At 43.6% G+C, this 27,545-nt stretch overlaps 1 protein-coding gene across 1 annotated transcript in view; it reads left to right on the top strand.

Moving 5' to 3' along the window:
- ppargc1a (peroxisome proliferator-activated receptor gamma, coactivator 1 alpha) overlaps positions 1-4,948 on the top strand; it is a gene marked incomplete at its 5' end in the record, with an annotated part of 68,201 nt that extends 63,253 nt beyond the window's left edge. The window contains 1 exon segment of the mRNA XM_084312198.1: positions 4,734-4,948. Within this exon segment, the coding sequence (XP_084168324.1) occupies positions 4,734-4,837 (104 nt within the window). The 3' untranslated portion in view covers positions 4,838-4,948.
- Positions 4,949-27,545: the final 22,597 nt, after the last annotated feature.

The raw sequence follows: 27,545 nt of genomic DNA, 5'->3' as shown, positions 1-27,545 counted from the left end.
TGCTTCCTCTCTCACTCTGCTTCCTCTCTCACTCTGCTTCCTATCTCTCTCTGCTTCCTCTCTCTCTCTGCTTCCTCTCTCTCACTCTGCTTCCTATCTCTCTCTGCTTCCTCTCTCTCTCTGCTTCCTCTCTCTCTCTGCTTCCTCTCTCACTCTGCTTCCTCTCTCTCTGCTTCCTCTCTCACTCTGCTTCCTCTCTCACTCTGCTTCCTCTCTCTCTCTCACTCTGCTTCCTCTCTCACTCTGCTTCCTCTCTCTCTCTGCTTCCTCTCTCACTCTGCTTCCTCTCTCTCTGCTTCCTCTCTCTCTCTGCTTCCTCTCTCTCTCTGCTTCCTCTCTCACTCTGCTTCCTCTCTCACTCTGCTTCCTCTCTGACTCTGCTTCCTATCTCTCTGCTTCCTCTCTCTCTGCTTCCTCTCTCTCACTCTGCTTCCTATCTCTCTCTGCTTCCTCTCTCTCTCTGCTTCCTCTCTCACTCTGCTTCATCTCTCTCTCTGCTTCCTCTCACTCTGCTTCCTCTCTCACTCTGCTTCCTCTCTCTCTCTCACTCTGCTTCCTCTCTCACTCTGCTTCCTCTCTCTCTCTGCTTCCTCTCTCACTCTGCTTCCTCTCTCTCTGCTTCCTCTCTCTCTCTGCTTCCTCTCTCTCTCTGCTTCCTCTCTCACTCTGCTTCCTCTCTCACTCTGCTTCCTCTCGCACTCTGCTTCCTATCTCTCTCTGCTTCCTATCTCTCTGCTTCCTCTCTCTCACTCTGCTTCCTATCTCTCTCTGCTTCCTCTCTCTCTCTGCTTCCTCTCTCACTCTGCTTCATCTCTCTCTCTGCTTCCTCTCACTCTGCTTCCTTTCTCACTCTGCTTCCTCTCTCTCTCTCACTCTGCTTCCTCTCTCACTCTGCTTCCTCTCTCTCTCTGCTTCCTCTCTCACTCTGCTTCCTCTCTCTCTCTGCTTCCTCTCTCTCTCTGCTTCCTCTCTCTCTCTGCTTCCTCTCTCACTCTGCTTCCTCTCTCACTCTGCTTCCTCTCTCACTCTGCTTCCTATCTCTCTCTGCTTCCTCTCTCTCTCTGCTTCCTCTCTCTCACTCTGCTTCCTATCTCTCTCTGCTTCCTCTCTCTCTCTGCTTCCTCTCTCACTCTGCTTCATCTCTCTCTGCTTCCTCTCTCTCTGCTTCCTCTCTCACTCTGCTTCCTATCTCTCTGCTTCCTCTCTCTCTCTGCTTCCTCTCTCACTCTGCTTCATCTCTCTCTCTGCTTCCTCTCACTCTGCTTCCTCTCTCTCTCTGCTTCCTCTCTCTCACTCTGCTTCCTATCTCTCTCTGCTTCCTCTCTCACTCTGCTTCCTCTCTCTCTCTCACTCTGCTTCCTATCTCTCTCTGCTTCCTCTCTCTCTCTGCTTCCTCTCTCTCACTCTGCTTCCTATCTCTCTCTGCTTCCTCTCTCTCTCTGCTTCCTCTCTCACTCTGCTTCCTATCTCTCTCTGCTTCCTCTCTCTCTCTGCTTCCTCTCTCTCACTCTGCTTCCTATCTCTCTCTGCTTCCTCTCTCTCTCTGCTTCCTCTCTCTCTCTGCTTCCTCTCTCACTCTGCTTCCTCTCTCTCTCTGCTTCCTCTCTCACTCTGCTTCATCTCTCTCTCTGCTTCCTCTCTCTCTGCTTCCTCTCTCTCTCTGCTTCCTCTCTCACTCTGCTTCATCTCTCTCTGCTTCCTCTCACTCTGCTTCCTCTCTCACTCTGCTTCCTCTCTCACTCTGCTTCCTCTCTCACTCTGCTTCATCTCTCTCTCTGCTTCCTCTCACTCTGCTTCCTCTCTCACTCTGCTTCCTCTCTCACTCTGCTTCCTCTCTCACTCTGCGTCCTCTCTCTCTCTGCTTCCTCTCTCACTCTGCTTCCTCTATCTCTCTGCTTCCTCTCTCACTCTGCTTCCTCTCTCACTCTGCTTCCTCTCTCTCTCTCACTCTGCTTCCTCTCTCACTCTGCTTCCTCTCTCTCTGCTTCCTCTCTCACTCTGCTTCCTCTCTCTCTGCTTCCTCTCTCTCTCTGCTTCCTCTCTCACTCTGCTTCCTCTCTCACTCTGCTTCCTATCTCTCTCTGCTTCCTCTCTCTCTCTGCTTCCTCTCTCTCACTCTGCTTCCTATCTCTCTCTGCTTCCTCTCTCTCTCTGCTTCCTCTCTCACTCTGCTTCATCTCTCTCTGCTTCCTCTCACTCTGCTTCCTCTCTCACTCTGCTTCCTCTCTCACTCTGCTTCATCTCTCTCTCTGCTTCCTCTCACTCTGCTTCCTCTCTCTCTCTGCTTCCTCTCTCACTCTGCTTCCTCTCTCTCTGCTTCCTCTCTCACTCTGCTTCCTCTCTCACTCTGCTTCCTCTCTCTCTCTCACTCTGCTTCCTCTCTCACTCTGCTTCCTCTCTCTCTCTGCTTCCTCTCTCACTCTGCTTCCTCTCTCTCTCTGCTTCCTCTCTCTCTCTGCTTCCTCTCTCTCTCTGCTTCCTCTCTCACTCTGCTTCCTCTCTCACTCTGCTTCCTCTCTCACTCTGCTTCCTCTCTCACTCTGCTTCCTCTCTCACTCTGCTTCCTATCTCTCTCTGCTTCCTCTCTCTCTCTGCTTCCTCTCTCTCACTCTGCTTCCTATCTCTCTCTGCTTCCTCTCTCTCTCTGCTTCCTCTCTATCTCTGCTTCCTCTCTCACTCTGCTTCCTATCTCTCTCTGCTTCCTCTCTCTCTCTGCTTCCTCTCTCACTCTGCTTCATCTCTCTCTCTGCTTCCTCTCACTCTGCTTCCTCTCTCACTCTGCTTCATCTCTCTCTCTGCTTCCTCTCACTCTGCTTCCTCTCTCTCACTCTGCTTCCTCTACGTTTGGCTCTGTGCCGAATGAGCTCCGCTTTCCTCGTCACATTTGAATCGCGCGTGTCTGTCTTGGTTTGGTGATTACAGCGTGGCTACATGAGGAGAGCATATTGTCAATTGTCAAAGTCAATTAATGCTGTATATACAGCATATATATATATATATATATATATATTTATTCTTACTGTATATATATATATATATATATCCATATCTGTCTGTACATACCTGCATATAATAATGTGTACATATGTAGTTACTATATCTATAGCTGTACATATATAGATATATATCCCTTACCTACTCTCACTAGTTACACTGCTGGCCAGTATGACTTACTACCATAGTGTCTTTATACCTGTATCACTGTACATATTAATACTACAAATTTTTGTTGCTTCTGCTTTCGTACAACTATGACAATACATTTGAATCTAATCTAATCTAATATTGTCTGATAAAATAGAATGGGGATAAACAGAATGAAAAACCCACACCCACAGTCTGGCACGGTGACATGGGTTTTATATCCTTATCTGATCATCTCTGAGGCAAATGCAAATCCACCGATTGCGATGTCGAAATCTGACAATCTGCGTATTTATGAAATCCGGTATCGTATTAACCGGCGGATTTACACTGGGATGACTGAACGATAACAATGAGAAGAGACTGAGCGTTCCTTGAAAGAAAATGCCTGTCTCCTCTCGTCAAAACGGGGAGAATTTTGTTTGATATATTGGTTAGATAGCTTGTATATAATGACTAGGGGTGGAACGGTTCACAAAATCTACGCTTCGGTTCATATCTCGGTTTTGGTGTCTCGGTTTTCGGTTCGGTTCGATATACATTGTTTTTTTTATTTTTATTTTTTTTACACTCCAAAAATACCATACATCAGCATAAGATATATAGCCTAAAAATAATCCAACTTTTCAGTTATTCTCAAGGACGTAGTCATGCAAAAACTGAAAGAACGAGGCAGTTTGACATCAGGCACATTATTTTGACAGTGACGGTTAGAGCTAGGAGAGAGAGGGGAGGCATTGCTGATTTAAACATGCTTCTCATTTATTTGGTAAAAAAAAAGTTTACCTTTAATAATGTTTGGCACACAAAGACCAAACTGGCAACATTTGTCAAAGTATTAACTTAGTGCAAACAAACAAAATAATTAAACCTTTTCTATTTTTGTGGCCACATTATAGACAAAGCCAAGGCCATCAACATAAATAATGAATATGCTCAACCAGCACTAGACTTTCTTATCAAAAAGGAAAAGTCACTGTGTTATTTAAAATAAATAAATCATGTGTACTAAATATATATTTACTTTTTAATTGCATGAAACATTATGAAGTATTCTCCTATGCCGCTTTTCACTGCATGGTACCTAATCGTCTCGACTCGCTTTTCCTATTTGAGTGTCCTGGTAGCCGCATTTAAAGTGACGTCACACGAGGAAGTAAATAGTCAACAGTAACACTGCGTTGGAAGGAGAAGCCGTGATTATATAATATAACCAACAGCCAATAAATGTGAAGTTATCTTTGAACCTCTGTTGTCAAGCCTCGTCAATATACCCCCCCTTCCCCACTAATGGAACTAATGGAACACAGCAACGTGACTCCACGGTTAGCTCGCCGCTAACGCTAGTTAGCTCGCGCTAACGCTAGTTAGCCTGCGGCTAACGTAACGTAACGTTAGCCTAGCTTGCGGCTAACATTATAACCAAACAATACACACATGCCCCGAACCGTGGAGGTCGTATCGAACAGTGTACCGTTCGAATGCGTACCGTTCCACCCCTGATAATGACCCTTCCTTCTTTTATAGTTTCCTTGTATGGATCCCGCTTCGCTCCCAATGACTGACCTCCGCCATCTTTTCTATTCCAGACTCTCACTCGGACGACTTTGATCCCGCCTCCACTAAGAGCAAGTACGACTCTATGGATTTTGACAGCTTGCTGAGGGAGGCCCAGCGCAGCCTGCGGAGGTAACATGTGGCGCCACCTGGTGGTCCGTCTTCAACGTAGCGCTGACCCCAACACCTTGACCCCAAGACCTTGACCCCAACACCTGTTTTCGGGCTTCGGAAGCTTCGCCGCCAATCATCATCGAAAGGGGAGGCGGGTGGGTTGGGATGGGGGGGGGTAATATACTGTACTTCCTTCAAACTTGCTCTTATTATTGATTAATTATGACTTCATCACATGCTATCATTAGGCTTAATAATAATAATAATAATTATTATTATTATTATTATTATTATTAGACAAAAGCTAAATCGGACTTGACTACAAAATGTGCAATAATCAAATTTAATAATCTATAAAAACTAAACTGCTCATAGGCATAATGACACAGAAATAGCACTGGCAGACTATGCCAGGAAATTATATATATACATTTATATATATAGACCATGTATTTGTTGACAGCAGTAGGCTAATCCACTAAATAAATAGGCGTATAGTCTAACAAAATAGTGTCTTTATACAGAACTAATCAAAGTGAAATTGGTTGCCTGTGAAAATAAAGTCATACAGTCCTTGTCTGCGTTTAGAACTTTACACAAAACATCAAATAATGAACGGAATCGCTTTTGCCTTATTGGATTAACAGGAACAAAAATAACGTGTAAGTCATTTGAGGCTTAATAAAAGCACAATTAATACATGTTAAAAAAAGCTATAAATAATAGCATTGATCAAACTAAATAAACAACCATATCCAATCAAAGCCAAACCATGGGTTTAATGAAAATAGCTTCTGTGGTCTAAAGCATGGACACAAATGAACATACCTGGAGCTCAACCCGCTTCAGGTTATGTGATAGAAACACACTGTGTCCACATTCTTTGGCAACAGGGAATTTCTCCCCTTTGCGTCCAATAAAGCCAGCTTTTAGAAAACATGCACTCTGAAGGGCTCGAAGTTGCAGGGATGCAAAGCAAGTGCGCGTGGCTATACAGACGCCAGCCGCGGCTAACCCTCCGGGACCGCAATGAATCGAGGTCTTTGACCCGTCTTTTAAAAAGTCCCCTGGTTCCTTCTGTTATTAAGTGCAATCAGCTGAAAACTGATGTTTTATCCACACTAAGCAACGCAGTCTCACAAAAAACACTTGAATCTATGATGATGAAGTCCAGTAGATGACAGAAAGTGAGTCATAACTGATGTTAGTCTCGTTCATTACTCAAGACAAGAAGCCTATCGATATCGTGGAAGGGTTTAAACGGTTATAGTGAAGACACTGGAGCAGGGTAGCTAGTAGCTACACTCTCTCTCTTATTTATTTCTTAAAAGTTCTAAATATCCTTGTGTTTGAACTGACAAACGTTGATTCATAATGAATAATGTCGGGTCATTATTTCAATGAGAGAATTCTTATTTCCATGGGCAAATCCTTATTTTTGGAGGGGTAAAATAAAAAAAACACACTGGCGGTGGAAGCTTGGAAGCGGCCGGGTCAGTGCTACGGCAAAGAGGGACTTCCTGATACCTCAGCTCTTCTCGTCTCCCCGCGGCCCCCGTCTCCGAGGACGAGACTCAACAGATGTTTTACACTCTATGTAAGAGAGTATATAAAGAGGAATCTATACATATATATATATATATATATATATATATATATATATATATATATATATATATATATATATATATATATATATATATATATATATATATATATATATATATATATATATATATATGAATATATATGTCAGAAACAAAGTTTACATGAACACAGCTGCTGATGAAGCTGGGAATAGACAATGTATACGGGAAAGCCAGTGAACCCTCAGAAACTCGTGCACAGATTTGGTTTGTGCACGACCCCAACTACTGCTGTACAACGGTCAGTGCAAGACACAGTGAACATTCATGAGAACGTTTCTCTCTCTCTCTCTCTCTCTCTCTCTCTCTCTCTCTCTCTCTCTCTCTCTCTCTCTCTCTCTCTCCTCTCTCTCTCTCTCCGAGCACTATAAACCTGCAATTATTTTGAGTGGTGAAAAAATTTGCAGCTTGTTCTGTTTTTATTTTTTTGTCATTGATTTTCTTTTTCTTTCTTTTTTTAATTTTTTTTAATCTGGTGTTTGGATGCAGTGTTACATTATCGACAAGAGTATAGGGAAGAAATATATATCTTGGAGGCTCGAGGTAACATTGCCGTCTACATTTTTTAGGGAGAAATGTAGCCTCTTTTTATTTACAAATATTATGGAAAAAAAGGAATATTTTTTATTTTGTGTACATATCAGACAAAGTTCTTTATTTGTTACAGCTATGCACTGTAAAATGCAGCCTTTTTTAAATTGAGGAAGACGATTTCTTAATTCAGAATGTCGATCTGTAGTTATTACAATGATGTGAAACATGTTGTACCTACACGATATTTAGAAGACATGACATGATTGTAAAAAAGAAAATAACAGAAAAAAAAATGTTGTCGGATTGCTCATTTTGAGGGAGCATGTGAACAAATTTCCTTTTTTTAAGAGTTGTTTTGTTGGGGGATAAAAAAAAACAATTTAACCATGTACTATAGTTTTATCTGTTTATAAGGTTTCCCAATCAGTGTTTTTTTCTTTCTTCTACAACCAGTGTAAAATGCATTTTTTACGTGTTTTTCATGATTGTACAAAAAAAAGAACCCCATTTTTTTATTAATTATTTCTGAAACAATCAGTATATTATAGCAACTCGATTTGATTTCAATGCTTTTTATGGTTCCTGTTTTGATTTCACTCTGTGAGAAAGACTACTGCATCTGAATCTGTTCAATCAGGATGAGAATACATATTTATCTATTTATTTTAATATTTGAATCAAAAATATTTATGGGCTCCATCTCTTTGTGGTGTACCTCGCAAATTTGTTTTTTCTTTTACTATTTATATTGTTCTTTGATTTACATTTAAAATTGTTGTTGTTATTTAACTGAACAATCAAACCGGGTAGGGGTACTACACAATAACTGAAACGGTTCAGTGGGGGAAATATTTCTTTCTATGCCTTTTCAGAAACAATCATAACAATATTATACTAATGACTCCAGCAGACCCCCTCCCCCCCCCTCTCTTGAGATATGCTGCTCGTATATTTTTGCTCATGTTTGTCTCCGCGACGACAGTTTGCAGCCATAACACTTCGGATCGACAAGTAACCAGTGTGAACCATTGCTCTCCTGAACACACAGTAGTAACATGAAGCAATAAAATGATTTTTGCAGGAATTTTGTTGTGCCACAGTAAAGACACCCGTGTCCATCGCTCCACAAGACGCTTGATTATGTGAAAGCCAAACGGAAGTTTACAAGTTTATTTCCTGAAGTTTTTTAAGAGATCTTGTATTTGATGTACAAAATATATATATATATACACGACGACAACGACGATGACAACAATGACGACGGTGATACTACTAATGACATTATTCACAATAATGATTAATAATAATAATGATGATCATTCATGATAATATAAATGAAAGAGAAAAAAAAGTATATAAAAAGCAATAAATTATTTTTCAGAGTTGTATTTTAGCTCTTATTGTTGCGTGGTTTTGAACTCGACCCATTACCCAGCCGCTGGCTAGCTCGCAGGACTCCATTCCAGTCTCTTTGGCGTCTCACGTGTTGACGCCCCCATACCCCCTCCACACCCCGCCCCCTCCCTCCCCCATCCTCTCTACCCCCCCCCCCCCCCCCCCTACTTTGATATGTATCTGAGTCACTATGTAAGTGTAAAAAAAGAGAAAAAAAACATCACCTTGTTGTGACACCTGTGCAAAATGTATCTGACTCGTAACCACTCTCTCTTGTATGTGTGGGTGTGTATGCGTGCGTGTGTGTGTGTGTGTGTGTGTGTGTGTGTGTGCGTGTACAATGTGTGTAGAGTCGGCTTTTGGCACCAAAAGATGTTTATTGTGTAGTAGTGCATGGCTATTAGAGGAGATGACAGCTGGTACAGCTCATAGCTACTACTTTTTGGATATCTGGCTCTCGCCGAGCTGTCTCGAGCGGCAGCCCATTTTGAATGACATTCTATAAAAGCCTGGAGAAAAAAAAAACACTCGACGATATATCGCATGGCGCACCACTTTTCATTACCCAGTCAAAACCCGCCATCCCACCCCTCCCTCTCTCTACCCCCAACCCCTCACAGTCCAGATATCACAGTGCTGTTGACGTGACATAAAAGGTAACCTTGCAGGGTTTCTGGTTAAATTAGGATTGCCTCTTCTCAGCGCGCGAGAGAAACCTTGTTGAAACCTTGTCGAGTCGAGGGGAGAATATGGAAAAAGAAAGAATAATCACTTAACCTGTGTTTTTTCGACACTTGTTTTCTTTTTTTTCTTTTTTTTTTGCTCTCTGTGTAGCGTTTGGGTAATGGTGTCGTGTCCTGTTTGATAGATGTGGCTTTAATCATTGTTATAATAATAATAATAATAATATTAATAATAATAATATTAATAATGAAAAAGGAAAAAAAAATGGCTTTGTATATCGCCTAGAGTAGCAATATATTATAACACCTTACGGTTCAAAACTTCAACTGTGGCGAACTTTTTAATAACGTGTCCTTACCGAGGATCTGTACCACTGCTTAAACGTTTGTTGAGTGATCATGTTTCTTTTGGAAGGGCAATACGTGTGCGTATGGATGTGAGCGTGTGCGTACGCGTGTGTATGTGTGAGTTTGTGTTTTGAGGCAGGTATGTGTGTGTGTGTGTGTGCGTGCGTGCGTGGGCTTTGGGTTGTTATCTGTTTAGTGTCCTCTCCAGGTTGCCTTCTGACGAGTCCTTACCGATGCCTTTGTGGTTCTACCTATTGTATGACTTTCTTGTGAATTTTATTTTTTATGTGCAATTCTCATCAGCCTCACCATGCCAATAAAGGGAAATGTGTTTGAAAGAAAGAAAGAAAGACTCACTCTTTTATTGTCCTCCTTGTTATTGTCTCACGTCGCTTCCTGTTTCCTGTGATTCAAGCGAACAGCGGCCTCTTTGTTGAGTGCCATACGGCCGCTTCAGTCGGCGGCACGCTAAGGAATGATTCCGCGTGTTGCCGTTTGTTTCTAAGGTCCTGCTTTGGACTCGCAAGCACTCGCCAGGAGGCCTGAGGTTTTCCTGACTATAGGCAAGGAAACGATCAAATAAGGAAGGGTCTTCACGAATACCAGCGTTATTTTTTCTTATTTTTATTTTTCGTTTTTTTATTTATTTTTTTACACAATACAGTAACAACAATAACACACAAGACATCACAGGACAGTACTATCACAGACACCACAAAATACATTTCTTCCTCCACTCCCACCCCAGGACCCCCCTCAGGACCAACATCCTGACCCCGCTTCGCCGCTAGATCATGGCTTTAACTTTCTCGGCCGCTGAGACCCATAGCTCAATGCTGGACTGTCACCCATGCCGTGGAGATCTCCATATAAATGACATCCAATAGTGTCAGAGACCAATTAATCATTGTGACTTTCTCAGGTTGTTTCCACCTCATGGCTCATCAGTTTCTTGGCTGCTGTAACGCCCACTACAATGATTATTTGCTGCTGTATGGAGGCCAGCAGTAGTAGTGATATATCATTTAGGAGTAGTGTTGCTGCCGTAAGTGGAATTATCAAGTTACATATGTTTGAAAGTTTAGTTGTTATAGATTTCCAAAAAACGAATACCAGCGTTCTATGCTCTGCTTGGTGCCAGACTTTGGTGTCAGTTCTATTGAAGCCTCCATTAAAAAATTCAACAACATATATCAGCTTTCTGAGGAAATATACATCAACCGCATAGGCGGCGGGTCTATAAGGCCAGGGGGGGCTATGACTATCCAGAATATTATGCTGGGAATTTTGAAATGTATATATAATATTATATTGTGGCTATTGTGTGTCTTGTGCTGCAGCCCGCTGGCCGAGGTGTCAACGACCAAGGTGTCAGTTGGCTAGGTGGCGGTGTTTAACATTCCAGGTACAGGCAGTAACCAATCACGCATAGGCTCAGGTTAAATAATGTAGCCAATCACATCATTCACATGATCATCCTGATCCCGCAGTAAAGCAAACATCTGTGTTCTGAATCTCCGCCCGCCGATCGCTTTGTAGCGAACACCAGCGCGCTATTTGAGTCAAATCTCAAAAAAGCTAAATGGATATACGGTATTTTCCCAAGGCATATAAACAAAGTAATTTAGAAGCTGCACCGGGTTGGCCCTGGGCATAACTACACGGATCACCTGAGGCTTATGTTGCGTTATCTTGGCAAACAAGGGCTTGCTCTAGTAAGAGGACATGATGAGAGTCCGAGTTCATCAAATCGTGGAAACTTTTTAGAGCTACTGTATGTACATTGTTTTCAAAGCATGATGAGATCTAAATTACGAAAGACGTTCCCTTCATTGCTGTCTTTCTCAGCAATGAGGCACATCACATCCAAAAGAACAACAATGCGCCAGTCTGCTTCACATTGAAAGTGATCTCACAGACAAAGTAAAAGCAGAAAAGATCATTGATGCCAAGAAAGACGAAAACGTCGCATTTTGCTTCATTAAGGTAAGACAATGGTTAATCTATTATTGGATGCCTTCATTTGAACACTTAATTTGCACTGTGTATTGACAAAAAAGGAAAAATGTTGCGGGCTCCGCGCGATATAGCCTACCCTAATGTCCGGTTCACGCGCCGCCTATGATCAACAGATATATCAAACGTTAGCTAGTTAACAAGGCAACACATTGCTTATGATTCTGACATCCAAGGTAATAACTTGTTTAAATATCATAATAAACGAGGTGACGGCTGATCCCGTTCAACTCAATGTCGGCCGAACTGAAAGTGTCCACACTTGGCACAGATCGATGTGCGTCGTTCACACGCTACACACAGTGACGCAAACGCGATCCCTCCTTCTTTTATGTTATATAGGGTCCGGTAAGGTTAGGCAAGGATTGGTTAAGGGTGGGGTTACTGTATAGGTTAAAGTTGCACTTGACCAAAAAAACACGCAATCTCACACACATTCAAAAACAGCTTAGCTTACATTAATTTAGTTTGATAGTTATTGAGAGTAAATTAGTTATTGTGAGATTAATTAGTAAAAAATATTTTATCTATTGACAGCACTAATAATATTATATTAATAACTATCTATATAGTTTTCTTTTCACACATGGAGTGCACCACAGCAATTAGTATAAAATGAACATAGGCATAAAATCAGCACACATATATCATGATATATGTATCATTCTGACGTATTTCTGGGTACAAAAATTTCACAATAGGATGTTTATTAAAACATGAGAATACACTAGGGTGACCAGGTCAAAATGGTTCAGTCGCAGGACAGCAGCACTGCTTTTGCGAGACAATGCGGGACACGTAGAGGGGGGGGGGGGGGGGGGGAGAAGAAAAGAAAAAATTATTAAATTTTTTTTTATTGCTAATTAAAATTAAAGAAATGTATTTATTATTTAAATGCCTTTATACCATATTCGACGCAGACGGTAGGCTATATATAGCTCATTTTGTTATTAATCTTATTAAACTCACCTCCGGTTTTGGGGATATTAGTCTCCGGATTCTATTGCCCCCTTCCCTCTGGACAGTGTCCTGCCGATACTCCCTGTGTATTCTGTTATTATAACAAACCGACCCTCTGATTCAGTTCTCAATAATAGTCGGGCCAGACTTGCTGAAGAGGCGCTCCTCTGAACAAGTATACGTGACGTCCCCCTCTCCTCCAGTTTGGGGATCATCTGAAACGGATCTCAGCCACGTATACAGTATACTTCTTGTCCCAGTCTCTGTTATATGAGCAAAGTAACTTTTTTTTGCCTCCATTTCCTTGTTTTTCTTAGCTAGCTAAACAACTTGTATCAGTAATATTGGCGGTCTTTCTTCTGACTACTCGAGTGACTGACGTCACACATACAGCTGCCCCGGCCTCGCTCGGACAGGTGACAGGCAGCGCGACTCGCAAGACTCGAGTGAGCTGCTCGGCAGCCTCTCTGGAGATGCATCCAGCTGCAGGACCACAGCACCGACACTCTTGGACCGCAACACTTTGCGGACCCACACTATCCAGACCCTCGCTCCCATTGGCTGATTTGGGTCACGTGACCGTCCCACTCCAATTCAGCCATTGGGTGGGACGGTCACGTGACCCAAATCAGCCAATGGGAGCGAGGGTCTGGAGAGTGTGGGTCCGCAAAGTGTCGCGGTCCTGAGTGTGTCTGTGCTGTGGTCCTGCAGCTGGATACTATTGCTCGGCTGCGCAATGCATTGGTTTGTGACGTCGCCAGATTTTTTTTATTTTAAATATAAGAGGGTATTGGAACGAGGCATTAAATTAACAACATTTAAAAAAAATTTAAATAATAATATTTGAAAGATAAAAAATAAAAAATAATTTTTATTTTAAATTTTTTATCTTTGAATTGCGGGACATTGTTTTGTTGTAGCGGGACGCGGGACAAACGTCCCAATATCGGGACAGGTGGGCACCCTAGAATACACTGAGTCGTTGGTATATCCACTCTATCCACCTCTACTGTTTGGCTGACACCATTGAAACGTAGGAACCCCAGAATATACAGCTTGTGTGAATTTGCCACAGATTAAACATCGCTGCTTTTAGCCCCGTGCTTAAATATAACACAGTGTGTCCTGAGAGCCCAGCGCAGCGGAGGAGGAAGAGCTCAACCAGAGGAGGCTCAACCAGAGGAGCTAAACCAGAGGAGCTGAACCAGAGGAGCTAAACCAGAGGAGCTGAACCAGAGGAACTAAACCAGAGCAGCTGAACCAGAGGGGCTAAACCAGTCAGTCAAGAGGAGCTAAACCAGAGGAGCTAAACCAGAGGAGCTGAACCAGAGGAGGCTAAACCAGAGGAGCTAAACCAGTCAGTCAAGAGGAGCTAAACCAGAGGAGCTAAACCAGTCAGTCAAGAGGAGCTAAACCAGAGGAGGCTAAACCAGAGGAGGCTAAACCAGAGGAACTGAACCAGAGGAGCTGAACCAGAGGAGCTGAACCAGAGGAGGCTAAACCAGAGGAGGCTAAACCAGAGGAGCTAAACCAGTCAGTCAAGAGGAGCTAAACCAGAGGAGCTAAACCAGAGGAGCTGAACCAGAGGAGGCTAAACCAGAGGAGGCTAAACCAGAGGAGCTGAATTTTGATTGATTGAATACTTTATTTTGACACAAATCGTAGGACAAAAACATTTTTAAAAGACAAGACAATAACAGTGTCAACAACGCTGGTCAAAAATGGATAAAACACAATAAAGCCAAGGCTTGTTTCCATTGTGGTCCATACATGGAACATAAAAAGGCACAGAAACACAAATGGACATGTACACTAGACAGGACACATCCTAAAAATGTGTATAAAAACACCTACCCTGACAACTCATACAGTTAACTAATGTTAAAAGAAAAATCCGCAAACCCTTAAAAGCAACTCATGATAAAAGAAATAAAAGCCAAGTTATGATAAAAGAGATAAAAAACATTTTAAGACCAATTTGAGTTGCTGCTGAGCCATGTTTTTAGGGCGGATTTAAATCCGAGAGGGGAGTTCAGGGCCCCGTTCCCCGTACCTGGTTCAACTAAGTCGATCAAGATGTCATTATCCAGATTCAGTTAACCCGATGTTTGAAGCCGGGATTTTCCTGTTCCTCGAAGGTGGATTCAGTCTCGTTAACTCAAGCCAGACTTGAGACCCAGGATAAGTGCGCGCGGCCGCTCCAGTTGAAAAGCCAGCACGTATCGATAGCAGAGATCCTGATTCTCTAGCGGCATTGATTGATTAATTGATTTAAAACTTTATTAACATATTGCAGTACGGCTCAATCGCCTCGCCGACAAGTTAAATGCGTTATCTATAGGCTAATTTTAAGTCCCTCATTACCTCAATCAATCAGATTATATTTCTTTAAACTTGCCTGCTGGATTGAATAATCAAATGAGATCTTGCTAGCGAAAATAATTAGTTAAACTGTTATACAAAATAACGATACGGCTCTCTTCCCATTGATTGATGTATGGTCGATCTTTTACTTATCTCCACTGTGGTGTAACGGGTTCTTCTTTTGACTTTCACGCAGACGACCGGGGTTCGAAACCTAGTCTTTCCCTTCTTTTTGCGATGTAGGAATAATTCAATTTGGTGCACGTTGAGAGCTATATAAAGAATGACATCCTCAATGCATGTAGATTTATAATATTTTAACTTAAAACTAGGCTACTTTGGCGTATAATCATTAATATTATATTCCAAAAAATTATATTGGAAACACGGGGTTTCGAACACCGGTCGCTGGGTTGCCAGGATTGAGCACTACCGCTGCGCCACTGTGCCAGATGGGATAAATTCATTGTTTATACATTAATGAACGAGACAAGATCCACAATCCACGCATAGACACTTCAATTTTATGCTTGAATGAAACACAATCCAGGCGCTCCATTAAACATCCACAGCGGAGAATATGAAAGGAATCAGAGCCAAACGAGCGATAGGTTTCAATCATTAAAAATATCCCCGCGGGATTCACATTTGCAATGCTGCGCGTTGTTAAAATAACCACATAATGTGTACATCGCACCGAGCGAGCGCCACGGTATATATAACGTGCATTATTTAGGACAAAGTGAATTTAGTATCAGCATTTTGGGTCTATTTTACATTTCAAAAGCCCCCTCTGGAAGAATGGAGCACAAAAACGTAATTCAGAATGGTATAAAGCAGATCCTAGACTGTGGGAATAATTTCAGGAAAGAGCTGTCACTTCTTTGCGGGGGCGTGGCTGTGCTTCATCCGGCAAACTTGAACTTAACCCTGCTCTCGACCAGGCTCAAACTTTTGGATCTGTTGTCATGGTGATTTGGACAATCCAGGTACGGGGAACGGGAAAGTCCGGCTTAAGTCAGACTTCACCGAAAGTTATCCGGCTAACTCAGTTATCCAGGTACGGGGAACGGGGCCCAGGAGTTTTATGAATGTTGGCAGGGCATTCCACATTACCGTAGCCGAGTAAAAAAAATGCATCTTTCCCCATGCATGTCCTGACTCTCGGCGGGACCAGGTTCGTGCGACTTCCTCTTGTGGCGATTGATTGATTGATTGATTGAAAACTTTATTAACAGATTGCAGAATGGGTACAATACAGTACAGCTCAATACACACAATTGTTAAGGGGATGCAGACCAGAGAAAGACTTTCGTCTTGTTTACATCAGGGTCCCCCATTTTCAATTCATCAGGACATATATGACATACATGACATACAGATATTCAGTACTGCTACATCTATACATTTATGACATACCAGATTTGCAAATACAGTACTGTTTGTGATACAGAAGGAGTCAAGAAAAGGGAGTATATACATTTGACGTAGAAACTGTACATTGGAGGAGGTTGGGTGGGGTTGTGTGGGGGGGGGGTTGGGTACATTGGGATATTGTCAACCATACGGGCTAATTTACATTGGAGGTGGTTGGGGGGGGGGGGGGGGGGGACACTGTATAAACAAGCAAAACTGTACATTGAGGGGGGGGGGGAGACACTGTACAAACAAGCAAAATTGTACATTAGACTATTGACAAAACCATACTAGGTAAATGACTGTACATTGGAGGGGGTTGGGTTAGGACATTTACAGGGGCCAGTTTTGAATTGCAGTCTCCCGTAGGTGTCCCTTGAGAGTGGTTTTGAAAGTGGGTAGTGATCCACATTCCTTTACAGCTTTGGGTAGGGCGTTCCACATTGATGTGGCATAATTGCGAAACGTGTTTAGTCCCTTATTTGAGCCGAATCTGGGTTTAACATGATTTGTGGCGCTCCCTCTGGTGTTGTGATCGTGGTATTCACTGACCTTTCGGAAGTATTTTGACATGTACATGGGTACCTTGGTCGTGTAGTGTATCTTGTAGACCAGGCCCATTGCAAGTTGCTGTACTCTATCGTCTACTCTAAGCCATCCTAGGTTGTCAAAGTCGGCAGGGGTGAGGTGGGTTCTAGGAGTAAGGTCAAGCAGTAGTCTGACCAGTTTGTTTTGAGATGTTTGTAATTTTGTTTTTAGCGCCTTTGAGGTGCTTTGGTACCATGAGGTGCAAGCATAGTCGTAGTACCCTTGAATGAGTGCTCCTGCCAGAGTCTTCAGGGTATTCTTGTTTACCAGAGAGGAGATCCGGTACAAGAATCGAGTTCGTTGGTTGACTTTTTTTATTACACTGGATGCCATTTTGTCACAGGAGAGATTAGCCTCTAGGATGGAACCCAGGTAGGTAATTTCATCTTTCCTTGTGACAATATTGTCACCCACTGTAACTGAGAAGTCGTCGGTCTTGCTGAGTTTGTTATTTGAACCGAAGAGCATGGACTCTGTTTTGCCCATGTGTAATGATAGTTTGTTATCCGCGAGCCATATGCAGATTTTGCCTAGTTCCGAGCTGAGGGTTTTTTCAACCTGTAACTTGTTCTTGTCAGAGACCAGCAGGGCTGAGTCGTCCGCAAACAGGAACAAGTTGCAGTCACAAGCTGACGACATGTCATTTGCATAAATTAGGAACAGTAGCGGTCCTAGTATGCTTCCTTGTGGAACACCACAGCTCACTGTGAGGGGGGGGGATAGGGTACCGTTTACCTCCACCATCTGTTCCCTCCCCTCAAGGTAGGATTGCATCCAGCTCACTGATAGACTATCAAAACCAATTGCTTCTAGCTTGTCAATCAGAATGGAGTGATTGACAGTGTCGAAGGCCTTTTGTAGGTCCAGCATGACCATGCCGCAGTATTTGCCTGCGTCCACCTCTTGTTTGATGTGGTCATTCAAATAGAGAAGGCATGTGTCAGTGGAGTGGGATGTTCTGAAGCCAGATTGGAATTCGTAGATTAGATTTCTTTCCGCTAGGTACTTTTCGACCTGTTCGTAGACTATTTTTTCCATGACTTTCGAGATGGAGGTGAGAATAGAAACAGGGCGGTAGTTGCCTGGGTCTAATTTGCTGCCCTTTTTGTGCAGAGGGGTCACCCTCGCAATTTTGAAGTCCTTGGGGACGTGTCCCTGTTTTATGGAGAGGTTTATTATGTGTGTGATGACTGGGGTGATGGCGGCTGCTGAGTCTCTGAGGAATTTGGAGGGGATGTTGTCATGGCCAGTGGCCTTGTTAGGTTGGAGGGCGCTCAGTTTATTGAGTACCTCATCTGTTGTTACCATTTCCAGCTTGAAGTCGTCCTTGCGGACCCCTAGGTTTTTGTAGTAAGCTACTATGTGTTCTACCCCATAAAGCCCTGAGTGGGAGGGTAGTTTGTTTACCAGTGTTGTGGCTATGTTTGTGAAGAAAATGTTTAAGTAATTGGCTACATCCAGCTTGTCTGTGATGAGCGTGTTGTCCGTTTTTATGTTTATGTTTGAGAATCTGGTTTTAAGTTTTTTACTGCATCCTAGTTGATTATTGAGTAATTTCCAAAGTTCACATGGTTTGTTTTTGTTTTCCTCAGTTTTGTCATTGATGAAATTCTTTTTTGCAGTTTTGATCATGGAGTTTACGTCGTTTCTTAGTCTGTTTCTTTCTAGTTTGAGTTCAGTCACGTGGGCTTGGAGTTCACTGCTCGTGCTTTTGGTAAGCTTTGACTGACTTTTTCGAAACTCAGAGCATTTTTTGTCTCTGTTTGTGGACATCTCCTACTTTATTAAAATAATTTACTAGGTACTTGGGGACCGTTTCTTTCAGTACTTTAAAAACCAGTAGCATTTTAAGCTGTTGTACCCTTTCTTCAACCCTAAGCCATCCCAGACTGCTAAAGTGGGCTGGCGTTAGGTGAGTCCTAAAGTGAAGGTTGTGCAGGAGTCTCACTAGTTAGTTTTGGGAGGTCTGGAGCTTTGTCTTCATTTGTTTTGATATGTTGCTGTACCATGAAGTGCAAGCATAGTCAAAGTGACATTGGATGAGGGCTCCAGCTAGGGTACTTAGAGCGTTTCTATTTATGAACAAGGAAATTCTAAATAAAATTTGGTTTTTTGATTGACTTTAGTAATAACTTTTTGTGCAATTTTTTCGTTAGAAAGTTTGTTATTTAAAATAAAGCCCAGGTAGGTGACCTCCTCTTTATCCTCAATAATGTTTTCACCTACTCTAATTTTAAAACCCTGGGATTTCTTTAGGTTGGCGTTTGACCCAAAGAGTATGGCCTCTGTTTTTCCCAGATGTAGAGACAATTTATTGTCACTGAGCCAAGAGCAGATCTTTTTCATTTCACTGCTCAGGACACTTTCCACTTTAGACTTATCCCTGTCAGAGACAAGTGCCAAGTTGTCAGCAAACAGGAACAGGTTGCAATCGCATGCCGATTTCATGTCATTAATATATATTAAAAACAGTTGAGGCCCCAAAATGCTTCCTTGGGGGACCCCACATGTCACTGGAAGGGACAAGGACAAGGTGCCATTGATGTCTACCACCTGTTCTCTTCCCTCCAGGTAGGACTTGACCCATTTGGCTGACTTGCTATCAAAGCCTATCGCTCTCAATTTTTCTAGTAGGATGGAGTGGTTGACCGTGTCAAACGCCTTTTGCAGGTCCAACATTACCATCCCGCAGTAGTTCCCCTTGTCCATCTCCCATTTTATATAATCGGTCAGGTACAGTAAACAGGTGTCAGTGGAGTGTGATTTTCTGAAACCTGATTGGAACTGGTACAGTAGTCTATGTTCAGTCAGGTAGTTGTCTATCTGCTCATATACCAGCCTCTCAATTACCTTTGATATGGAACAAAGGATAGAAACGGGGCGGTAGTTACCTGGATCTAGTTTGTTTCCTTTTTTAAATAGAGGGGTTACCCTAGCAAGCTTGAGTTCTTGCGGGATGTGACCCTGGTTGATGGAGAGGTTGGTGATATGGGCTACAATGGGAGCTATGATGGAAGCAGAGTCTCTGAGAAATCTGGTGGGAATATTGTCATGGCCTGTGGCTTTTGTTGGCTGCAGCATACTGAACTTTTTCATAACCTCTTCAGTAGTTACTTCAGTCAATTTAAAATCATTTTCACGTACACCCAGTTCCTTATAAAAGGCCTGGATGTGCTGTATGCCATATCGGCCAGAGTGGATCGGCAGTTTGTTCACCAAAGTGGTAGCAACAGTTGTGAAGAAGGTGTTTAAACAATTTGCCACGCTCAATTTGTCAGAGATGATCGTGTTATCTATTTTCAGGTTGAGATTTGTGGTTTTAGTCTTGAGTCTATTATTGTGACCCAGTGTTTTTAAAGACTTCCACAAGAGCAACCAGAGGAGCTAAACCAGAGGAGCTGAACCAGAGGAGCTGAACCAGAGGAGCTAAACCAGAGGAGCTGAACCAGAGGAGCTGAACCAGAGGAGGCTAAACCAGAGCAGCTGAACCAGAGGAGGCTAAACCAGAGGAGCTGAACCAGAGGAGGCTAAACTAGAGGAGCTGAACCAGAGGAGCTGAACCAGAGGAGGCTAAACCAGAGGAGCTGAACCAGAGGAGGCTAAACCAGAGGAGCTGAACCAGAGGAGGCTAAACCAGAGGAGCTGAACCAGAGGAGGCTAAACCAGAGGAGCTAAACCAGAGGAGGCTAAACCAGAGGAGCTGAACCAGAGGAGCAGAACCAGAGGAGGCTCAACCAGAGGAGGCTAAACCAGAGGAGCTGAAACAGAGGAGCTAAACCAGAGGAGCTGAACCAGAGGAGGCTAAACCAGAGGAGCTGAACCAGAGGAGCTCAACCAGAGGAGGCTCAACCAGAGGAGGCTAAACCAGAGGAGCCAAACCAGAGGAGCTGAACCAGAGGAGGCTAAACCAGAGGAGCTGAACCAGAGGAGCTAAACCAGAGGAGCTAAACCAGAGGAGCTGAACCAGAGGAGGCTCAACCAGAGGAGGCTAAACCAGAGGAGCTAAACCAGAGGAGCTGAACCAGAGGAGGCTAAACCAGAGGAGGCTAAACCAGAGGAGCTAAACCAGAGGAGCTGAACCAGAGGAGGCTCAACCAGAGGAGGCTAAACCAGAGGAGCTAAACCAGAGGAGCTGAACCAGAGGAGGCTAAACCAGAGGAGGCTAAACCAGAGGAGCTAAACCAGAGGAGCTGAACCAGAGGAGGCTAAACCAGAGGAGGCTAAACCAGAGGAGCTAAACCAGAGGAGCTGAACCAGAGGAGGCTCAACCAGAGGAGGCTAAACCAGAGGAGCTAAACCAGAGGAGCTGAACCAGAGGAGCTGAACCAGATGAGGCTAAACCAGAGGAGCTGAACCAGAGGAGGCTAAACCAGAGGAGGCTAAACCAGAGGAGCTGAACCAGATGAGCTAAACCAGAGGAGCTGAACCAGAGGAGGCTAAACCAGAGGAGCTGAACCAGAGGAGCTCAACCAGAGGAGGCTCAACCAGAGGAGGCTAAACCAGAGGAGCTAAACCAGAGGAGCTGAACCAGAGGAGCTAAACCAGAGGAGCTAAACCAGAGGAGCTGAACCAGAGGAGGCTAAACCAGAGGAGCTGAACCAGAGGAGCTAAACCAGAGGAGCTGAACCAGAGGAGGCTAAACCAGAGCAGCTGAACCAGAGGAGGCTAAACCAGAGGAGGCTAAACCAGAGGAGGCTCAACCAGAGGAGGCTAAACCAGAGGAGCTGAACCAGAGGAGGCTAAACCAGAGGAGGCTAAACCAGAGGAGGCTCAACCAGAGGAGGCTAAACCAGAGGAGCTGAACCAGAGGAGCTAAACCAGAGGCGCTGAACCAGAGAATCTGAACCAGAAGATCTAAACCAGAGGAGCTGAACCAGAGGAGGCTAAACCAGAGGAGCTGAACCAGAGGCGCTGAACCAGAGGAGCTGAACCAGAGGCGCTGAACCAGAGAATCTGAACCAGAGGAGCTAAACCAGAGGAGCTGAACCAGCCGGTCCGCGGTGCCACCCCCCCCCCTCCCCCTAATAAAGAGGCCGTAGTTAACTCAGCACCACTTCCCTCTTTGATATTCACATCACATGGGAGACAGCTCCTCCCTGTCTCTGTCTGTGTCCACAACTTGACTCCACACCGTGAGTCTGCAAGTTAATTAAAAAAAGAAAAATTGGGGGGTGGGGGGTTGAATTCATTAACGCGACGGCAGTGTTATATACGGGCGAGTCGATGGCGCGCTTGATAAGAGCCACGGAGCCTCATTATGACTCCTCCACCCCCACCCCTCTCCCTCCACCCTCCCTGCCCCCCCCCCTCTCCCTCCACCCACCTCGGAGCTGTGGCCTCATACTGGGAGGCTCCTCTATAACCATTTTATATCTCTATTTCTTTTTTCAACCGGTGCAAAGCGAAAAAAATAATGTGAAGGGTGTGCGTTAAAGTTTAAGGCTGGGGGGGGGGGGGGGGGGTCTGATTGTGTTTTTTATTAAGGCTGTGCCGTTTGGCCCCCCGGAGACGAGGCTCCACCACGAGGCTCTGCAAAAGGAGGTCTCTCTGCTTGCCCTCTTCACAGAATGTCCCTGGAAATCTCTCCCCTCCCCGTCAGACGTTAGCTCCCCCCCCACACACACACACACACCACCTTTCCCGGTATGGCAGTCCGGCCTACAATAGTGAATGTTCCATACTGACTGACTGACTGACTGACTGACTGACTGACTGACTGACTGACTGACTGACTGACTGACTGACTGACTGACTGACTGACTGACTGACTGACTGACTGACTGACTGACTGACTGACTGACTGACTGACTGACTGACTGACTGACTGACTGACTGACTGACTGACTGACTGACTGACTGACTGACTGACACAAATGTGAGTCTTTACTCTCCATGAGTCTCCATTGTTGAAACACGTGAGTCTCGACTCCATTGTTGAAACACATGAACGTGAGTCTCTACTCCATTGTTGAAATATAACAATAATGCAGGACCTGTTCAGAGGTATTTAATTGGCATGCAATCATCCTCAATGTTAGCGGTTAGCACACACACACACACGCATGCTTTGTTTTTGTAGGATCGCCGATGCGATTAGTCTCTGCGATTAACCCATCCCGTCGTCCTTCCCCCCCAGGGGCAGCCGGGAGCAGACAGGCGTCGGCGAGGGCCGCGTCCGGGGACCAATCCAAGTGCTCCTGCCCGTCTTCGTCAAGGACGCCACAGCGTTAGCGATCTGTTGTTGTGCATGTTTTCCCATTGGGTTTTATCTTATCAGGGGGGAAACCCTTGCGAGCACGGGGGGAGAACATGCAAATGCAGATGAACGTGAGTCTCGACTCCATTGTTGAAACACATGAACGCGAGTCTCGACTCCATTGTTGAAACAGATGAACGTGAGTCTCTACTCCATTGTTGAAACAGATGAACGCGAGTCTCGACTCCATTGTAGAAACACATGAACGTGAGTCTCTACTCCATTGTTGAAACACATGAACGTGAGTCTCGACTCCATTGTTGAAACACATGAACGTGAGTCTCGACTCCATTGTTGAAACACATGAACGTGAGTCTCGACTCCATTGTTGAAACACATGAATGCGAGTCTCCATTGTTGAAACACGTCCATCGTCTGCATGTTGTGGTGTGGATAAAAAATTCTGAATGCCTGTTGTGGTGTGGATTAAAACATTTTGGCTTCAAGACCCCGTTGGCTTTCGGTTCCCTCGGAAACTGGGCCAAAACTCCGGACCACGCCACTCTGTCAGTAAGCTAATAGCTCTGCATCTACCTACACTACTGGACAGTATTTTAAACTTAAACAAACTATCCTTTTAAGTAAGACTGTAGACAGCAGCTCCCTGTCAGTATGACACAGGTGTGTTGATTATTTCTAGCATGTGACAGTGATCCTGCTTTTCTAGTATCAACTTGCCTCTAATCGGTATATTTTGAAATACAGAAGCTGTGTCTCGTTTCATGAATAATCAATTGTATTGACAAGTAACTACACTTCACAGCGCTGCTTAAGGGGGCGAGCGTTGTCAATCAAAGTGATCACATTGATTGTCAAGACTCCACGCCATCCACATGGGTAAATTCATAACCTCACACGGGTTCACACAGTCAGCAGCTGTGCACTTTACCTTAAAGTTGTGTACCTCATTTTCTGCATTGTACCTCACTGTTTACTAATTTTTACTCACTGCTTAGATTGTACCTAGGTTGTACTTTAGCTTGTATATTGTATGTATTGTGTATATTGTATATTCCTTTTTACTTACTTTTTACTTACTTTTTACTTACTTTTTTACTATTTTTTTTTTGCAGTGGTTCACTCTCACATCTCAGCTATGTGTGTTCAGGCGGGCCGTCTTGCGTCTCGTTGCTGTTTCTTTTATGCTTTGTCTGATTCACACAAGTGATTAAACTAACTTAAACAAGTGATTTATGATTAACCTTTATGGGAATATATAGGTCTACCATAAAACAATGACCAGATAACATGAAATCGTACATGGTCTTACACAACGTATTGAGATGCTATCAATGAGAGATTATTGTAGTGATTGTTATCCTGTTCCTCATGTTCCTCCACAAATGAAACTCTGGGTGCAACACACACTTTTTTTTTTTTACATGTATGATAATTAACAAACATATATCCCCACTGGCTTGTACCCAGGTCCAGCTTAACAAGGCTGGATTATTCCACTGCTACTGTACTACCAAAAACCAATGCAGCAAAGAAAACTGTGTTATATTGAGCCACGTCATATTGGAACAAACTGCCAGTACATGTTACACAGATAACCAGTAAGATACGTTTTTTAAATTAATTTGAAAACAGCATTGAGACAAAAAGAAATAAGTTTACATTAAAGAAAAACACAGATACTGTAGTGTACACTGTAGAGATATGACTGTCCGAGAGTTTAATCCCTTTTATTGTATTGTTTGTGATCTGATACTCTGTTTGTGTACTGTAATGCTATTTGGAATTATTTTTATACGTAGGAATATTGGAATATATTTTAAAATGTATGCTACTATAACGTTATGTATGTATGTACTGTTCTGGTGTGTGTGGACCCCAGGGAGACTAGTTGTTGCCGCCGTGATGACTAATGGGGATCCATAAAGATATTACTATTATCTGTGTCCTTTCTTATTATTAACCAGCAGATAAAGCCACTATCTCCACTCCGTAAGCAGTAGCCTTGGAGATACTGGGGTTTGATGGGGTCAGAGTTTCTATAGGACATGTAATGTGAGATGTTGTTTGTTGCAGCCGTGCCAACTCGACGTGGCACAAATTAATGGAAGCGGATATGGATGACGCCAAACAGCCAGGCTAACAGCTAACAGCTACTGTAGGCTAGCTGTTTCCATATCCGCTTCCGTTCATTTGTGCTAAACTAGGCTAGAGGAGTTTTCCGGTGCGATTCCCAGGGCAGCGTGTCGAAGTGTCCTTGAGCAAAACACTTAACCCCTATTTGCTCCCGATGAGCAGGTTGGCACTTTGCATGGCCGCCTCTGCTGTCGGTGTGTGAATGTGTGAGTGAGTGGGTAAAATGTGAGGAACAAATTGTAAAGCGCATTGGATAAAAGCGCTATATAAATGCACCATTTACCATTTACAATTTCTACGGAACGCACAGAGAGGAAATGGGTCCTCTTGTCTGACCTCTGGAGAGGACGGTAAGCGCATTTCCCATAATGTTTGCATGTTTAATTAAGACCAAAAACGTACTGTAAACATACTGTAAATGTCCTATGGTCGCTGCTTTGACCACGTTCTACGTTTCTCTGTTCTACTCGAAAAAGATACATTTTTATTCCCCGTTGTTATTTGGTCTCAGACTCTGTCTCTCCGCCCACTTTTGGTCTAGATCTCGACGATGACAAGCGGTGGTCTCCCCTCGGTCTCAATCAAGGAAACTGTAAAAGAAGGAAGGGTCATCACGTCACCGAGTAGCAGTGTTGGGCAAGTTACTTTAAAAAAGTAACTAGTTACAGTTACTAGTTACTTCTTCCAAAAAGTAACTAAATTACTTACTCAGTTACAAATTATAAAAGTAACTAGTTACTTCAGAAAGTAACTATTAAGTTACTTTCAAGTAAAATGTTGCTCAAATGTGACCCGACCTCCACCCCTCTTTAACGGAACATAAGATACATGTGCATGTTCAATTATTTATGATAAATCTGAATATTATAATGAAATGGGCACTTAATACAATACATTATTAACATAAACAATGTACACAAATCTAAACTATTTTAATGTTGCTGTGGGACAAAGTGAGACTAGCCTCCAATCAAATGCCATGTATGTATATTATTATAATTACTATGTTTATATAGTGAATCGATACAAATTAAATACCACAATAGATGTTTTTGAATTTTGATATTTATTAAACAGGCCACAACTGGGAAAAATGTAATTATGCTTTTTAAGCACTATACCACAAATAAATTATCAAATTAACTTTGTAGTGCAAATAAAACTTCAGACAATTGGTAGATACAGTATACTGTACTTCCAAGTATTTTCTTCCTCGAAAAAGTAGAAAAGTGTAACAATATGAGCTGCTTTCAATGTAACTGAAAATTGCAATGTATAGCAAAATGAAGGAATCCAAATGTAAACAGGTAATACATAAAAATAAAAAAAATACATCTCCATAAAAATACATCTCTTTCTCTGGTCACTGACAATGTGCTTATAAAATGAATATCTTGAAACCAGATACCCTTGCCAGTCCATTCAGAGTTCATCCCAGGAGATATAAAGAGCAGAGGTTACTGACCTCAGCAGCCCTAAAGCTTAATATCTTATTATCAGCAGCCCTAAAGCTTAATATCTTATTCTCAGGAAACCTAAAGCTTCATATCTTATTCTCATAAGCCCTAAAGCTTCATATCTCATTCTCAGGAAACCTAAAGTGTGAGGTTTTGTCCGCTGCTCACCTACTCGCTCTGTTCCTTTAAGCCTACTCGCTCTGTTCCTTTAGTTTTCTGTTAATCAATTGCATTCTCCTCACCTCACTAGCCCCCACCCTCGCGTTCGTTTGCTCTTCAGCAACCACACCCTTGGACTACCTGTCATTATGTGTTTGATTGGTCTGGTGCCGAACACACACTTCTAGTTTCAAGTATCAATTACCTTCACGCACCTGATGTGCATTCTAATTAGTTCCCCTGTGGGCTTTAAGTACCTCGCTCTCCCCTCAGTTCCTGTCGGGTCGTTCCGTATCATATCTCTATCACCTAACTCCTTCGGGAGGTTCTCTGTCTGTTATGCTGTTTTCATCTCCGGCGTGAGATGCGCTCTAGCCTTCGCCTCCTGTCGCCGTTTGCCTGGAAGGAGACACTGGACTGCGCTCTCTAAACTTCCACGGGAGGTATTCCAGTGTTCCACTTCAGACCTCCGCGCAGCAGACGTCCAGACGCGCATCCAGACCTCCGCGCAGCAGACGCCCAGACGCGCATCCAGACCTCCGCGCAGCAGACGCGCTCTTCACTCCAGACGCACATCGCTTCCTAATACTCTACGGGAGGATGCGTCTCTCCGAGCCGGCGCGCTCTTCCGCGCAGACGCGCTCTTCACTCCAGACGCGCATTCAGATGCATCCCAGATGCGTCCTCCGTACCGGCGCGTACTCCAAGCAGACGCGCACCCCTCAGACCTCCGCGCCAGATGCGCCCTCCGTACCGGCGCGTACTCCAAGCAGTCGCGCACCACTCAGACCTCCGCGCCAGATGCGCCCTCCTT

This window comes from Notolepis coatsorum (genome assembly GCF_963971535.1).
Source record: "Notolepis coatsorum genome assembly, chromosome: 4".
NCBI lineage: Eukaryota > Metazoa > Chordata > Actinopteri > Aulopiformes > Paralepididae > Notolepis > Notolepis coatsorum.
Note: the sequence above shows the minus strand (reverse complement) of the source record. Positions and strands in the feature narration are given on the sequence as shown.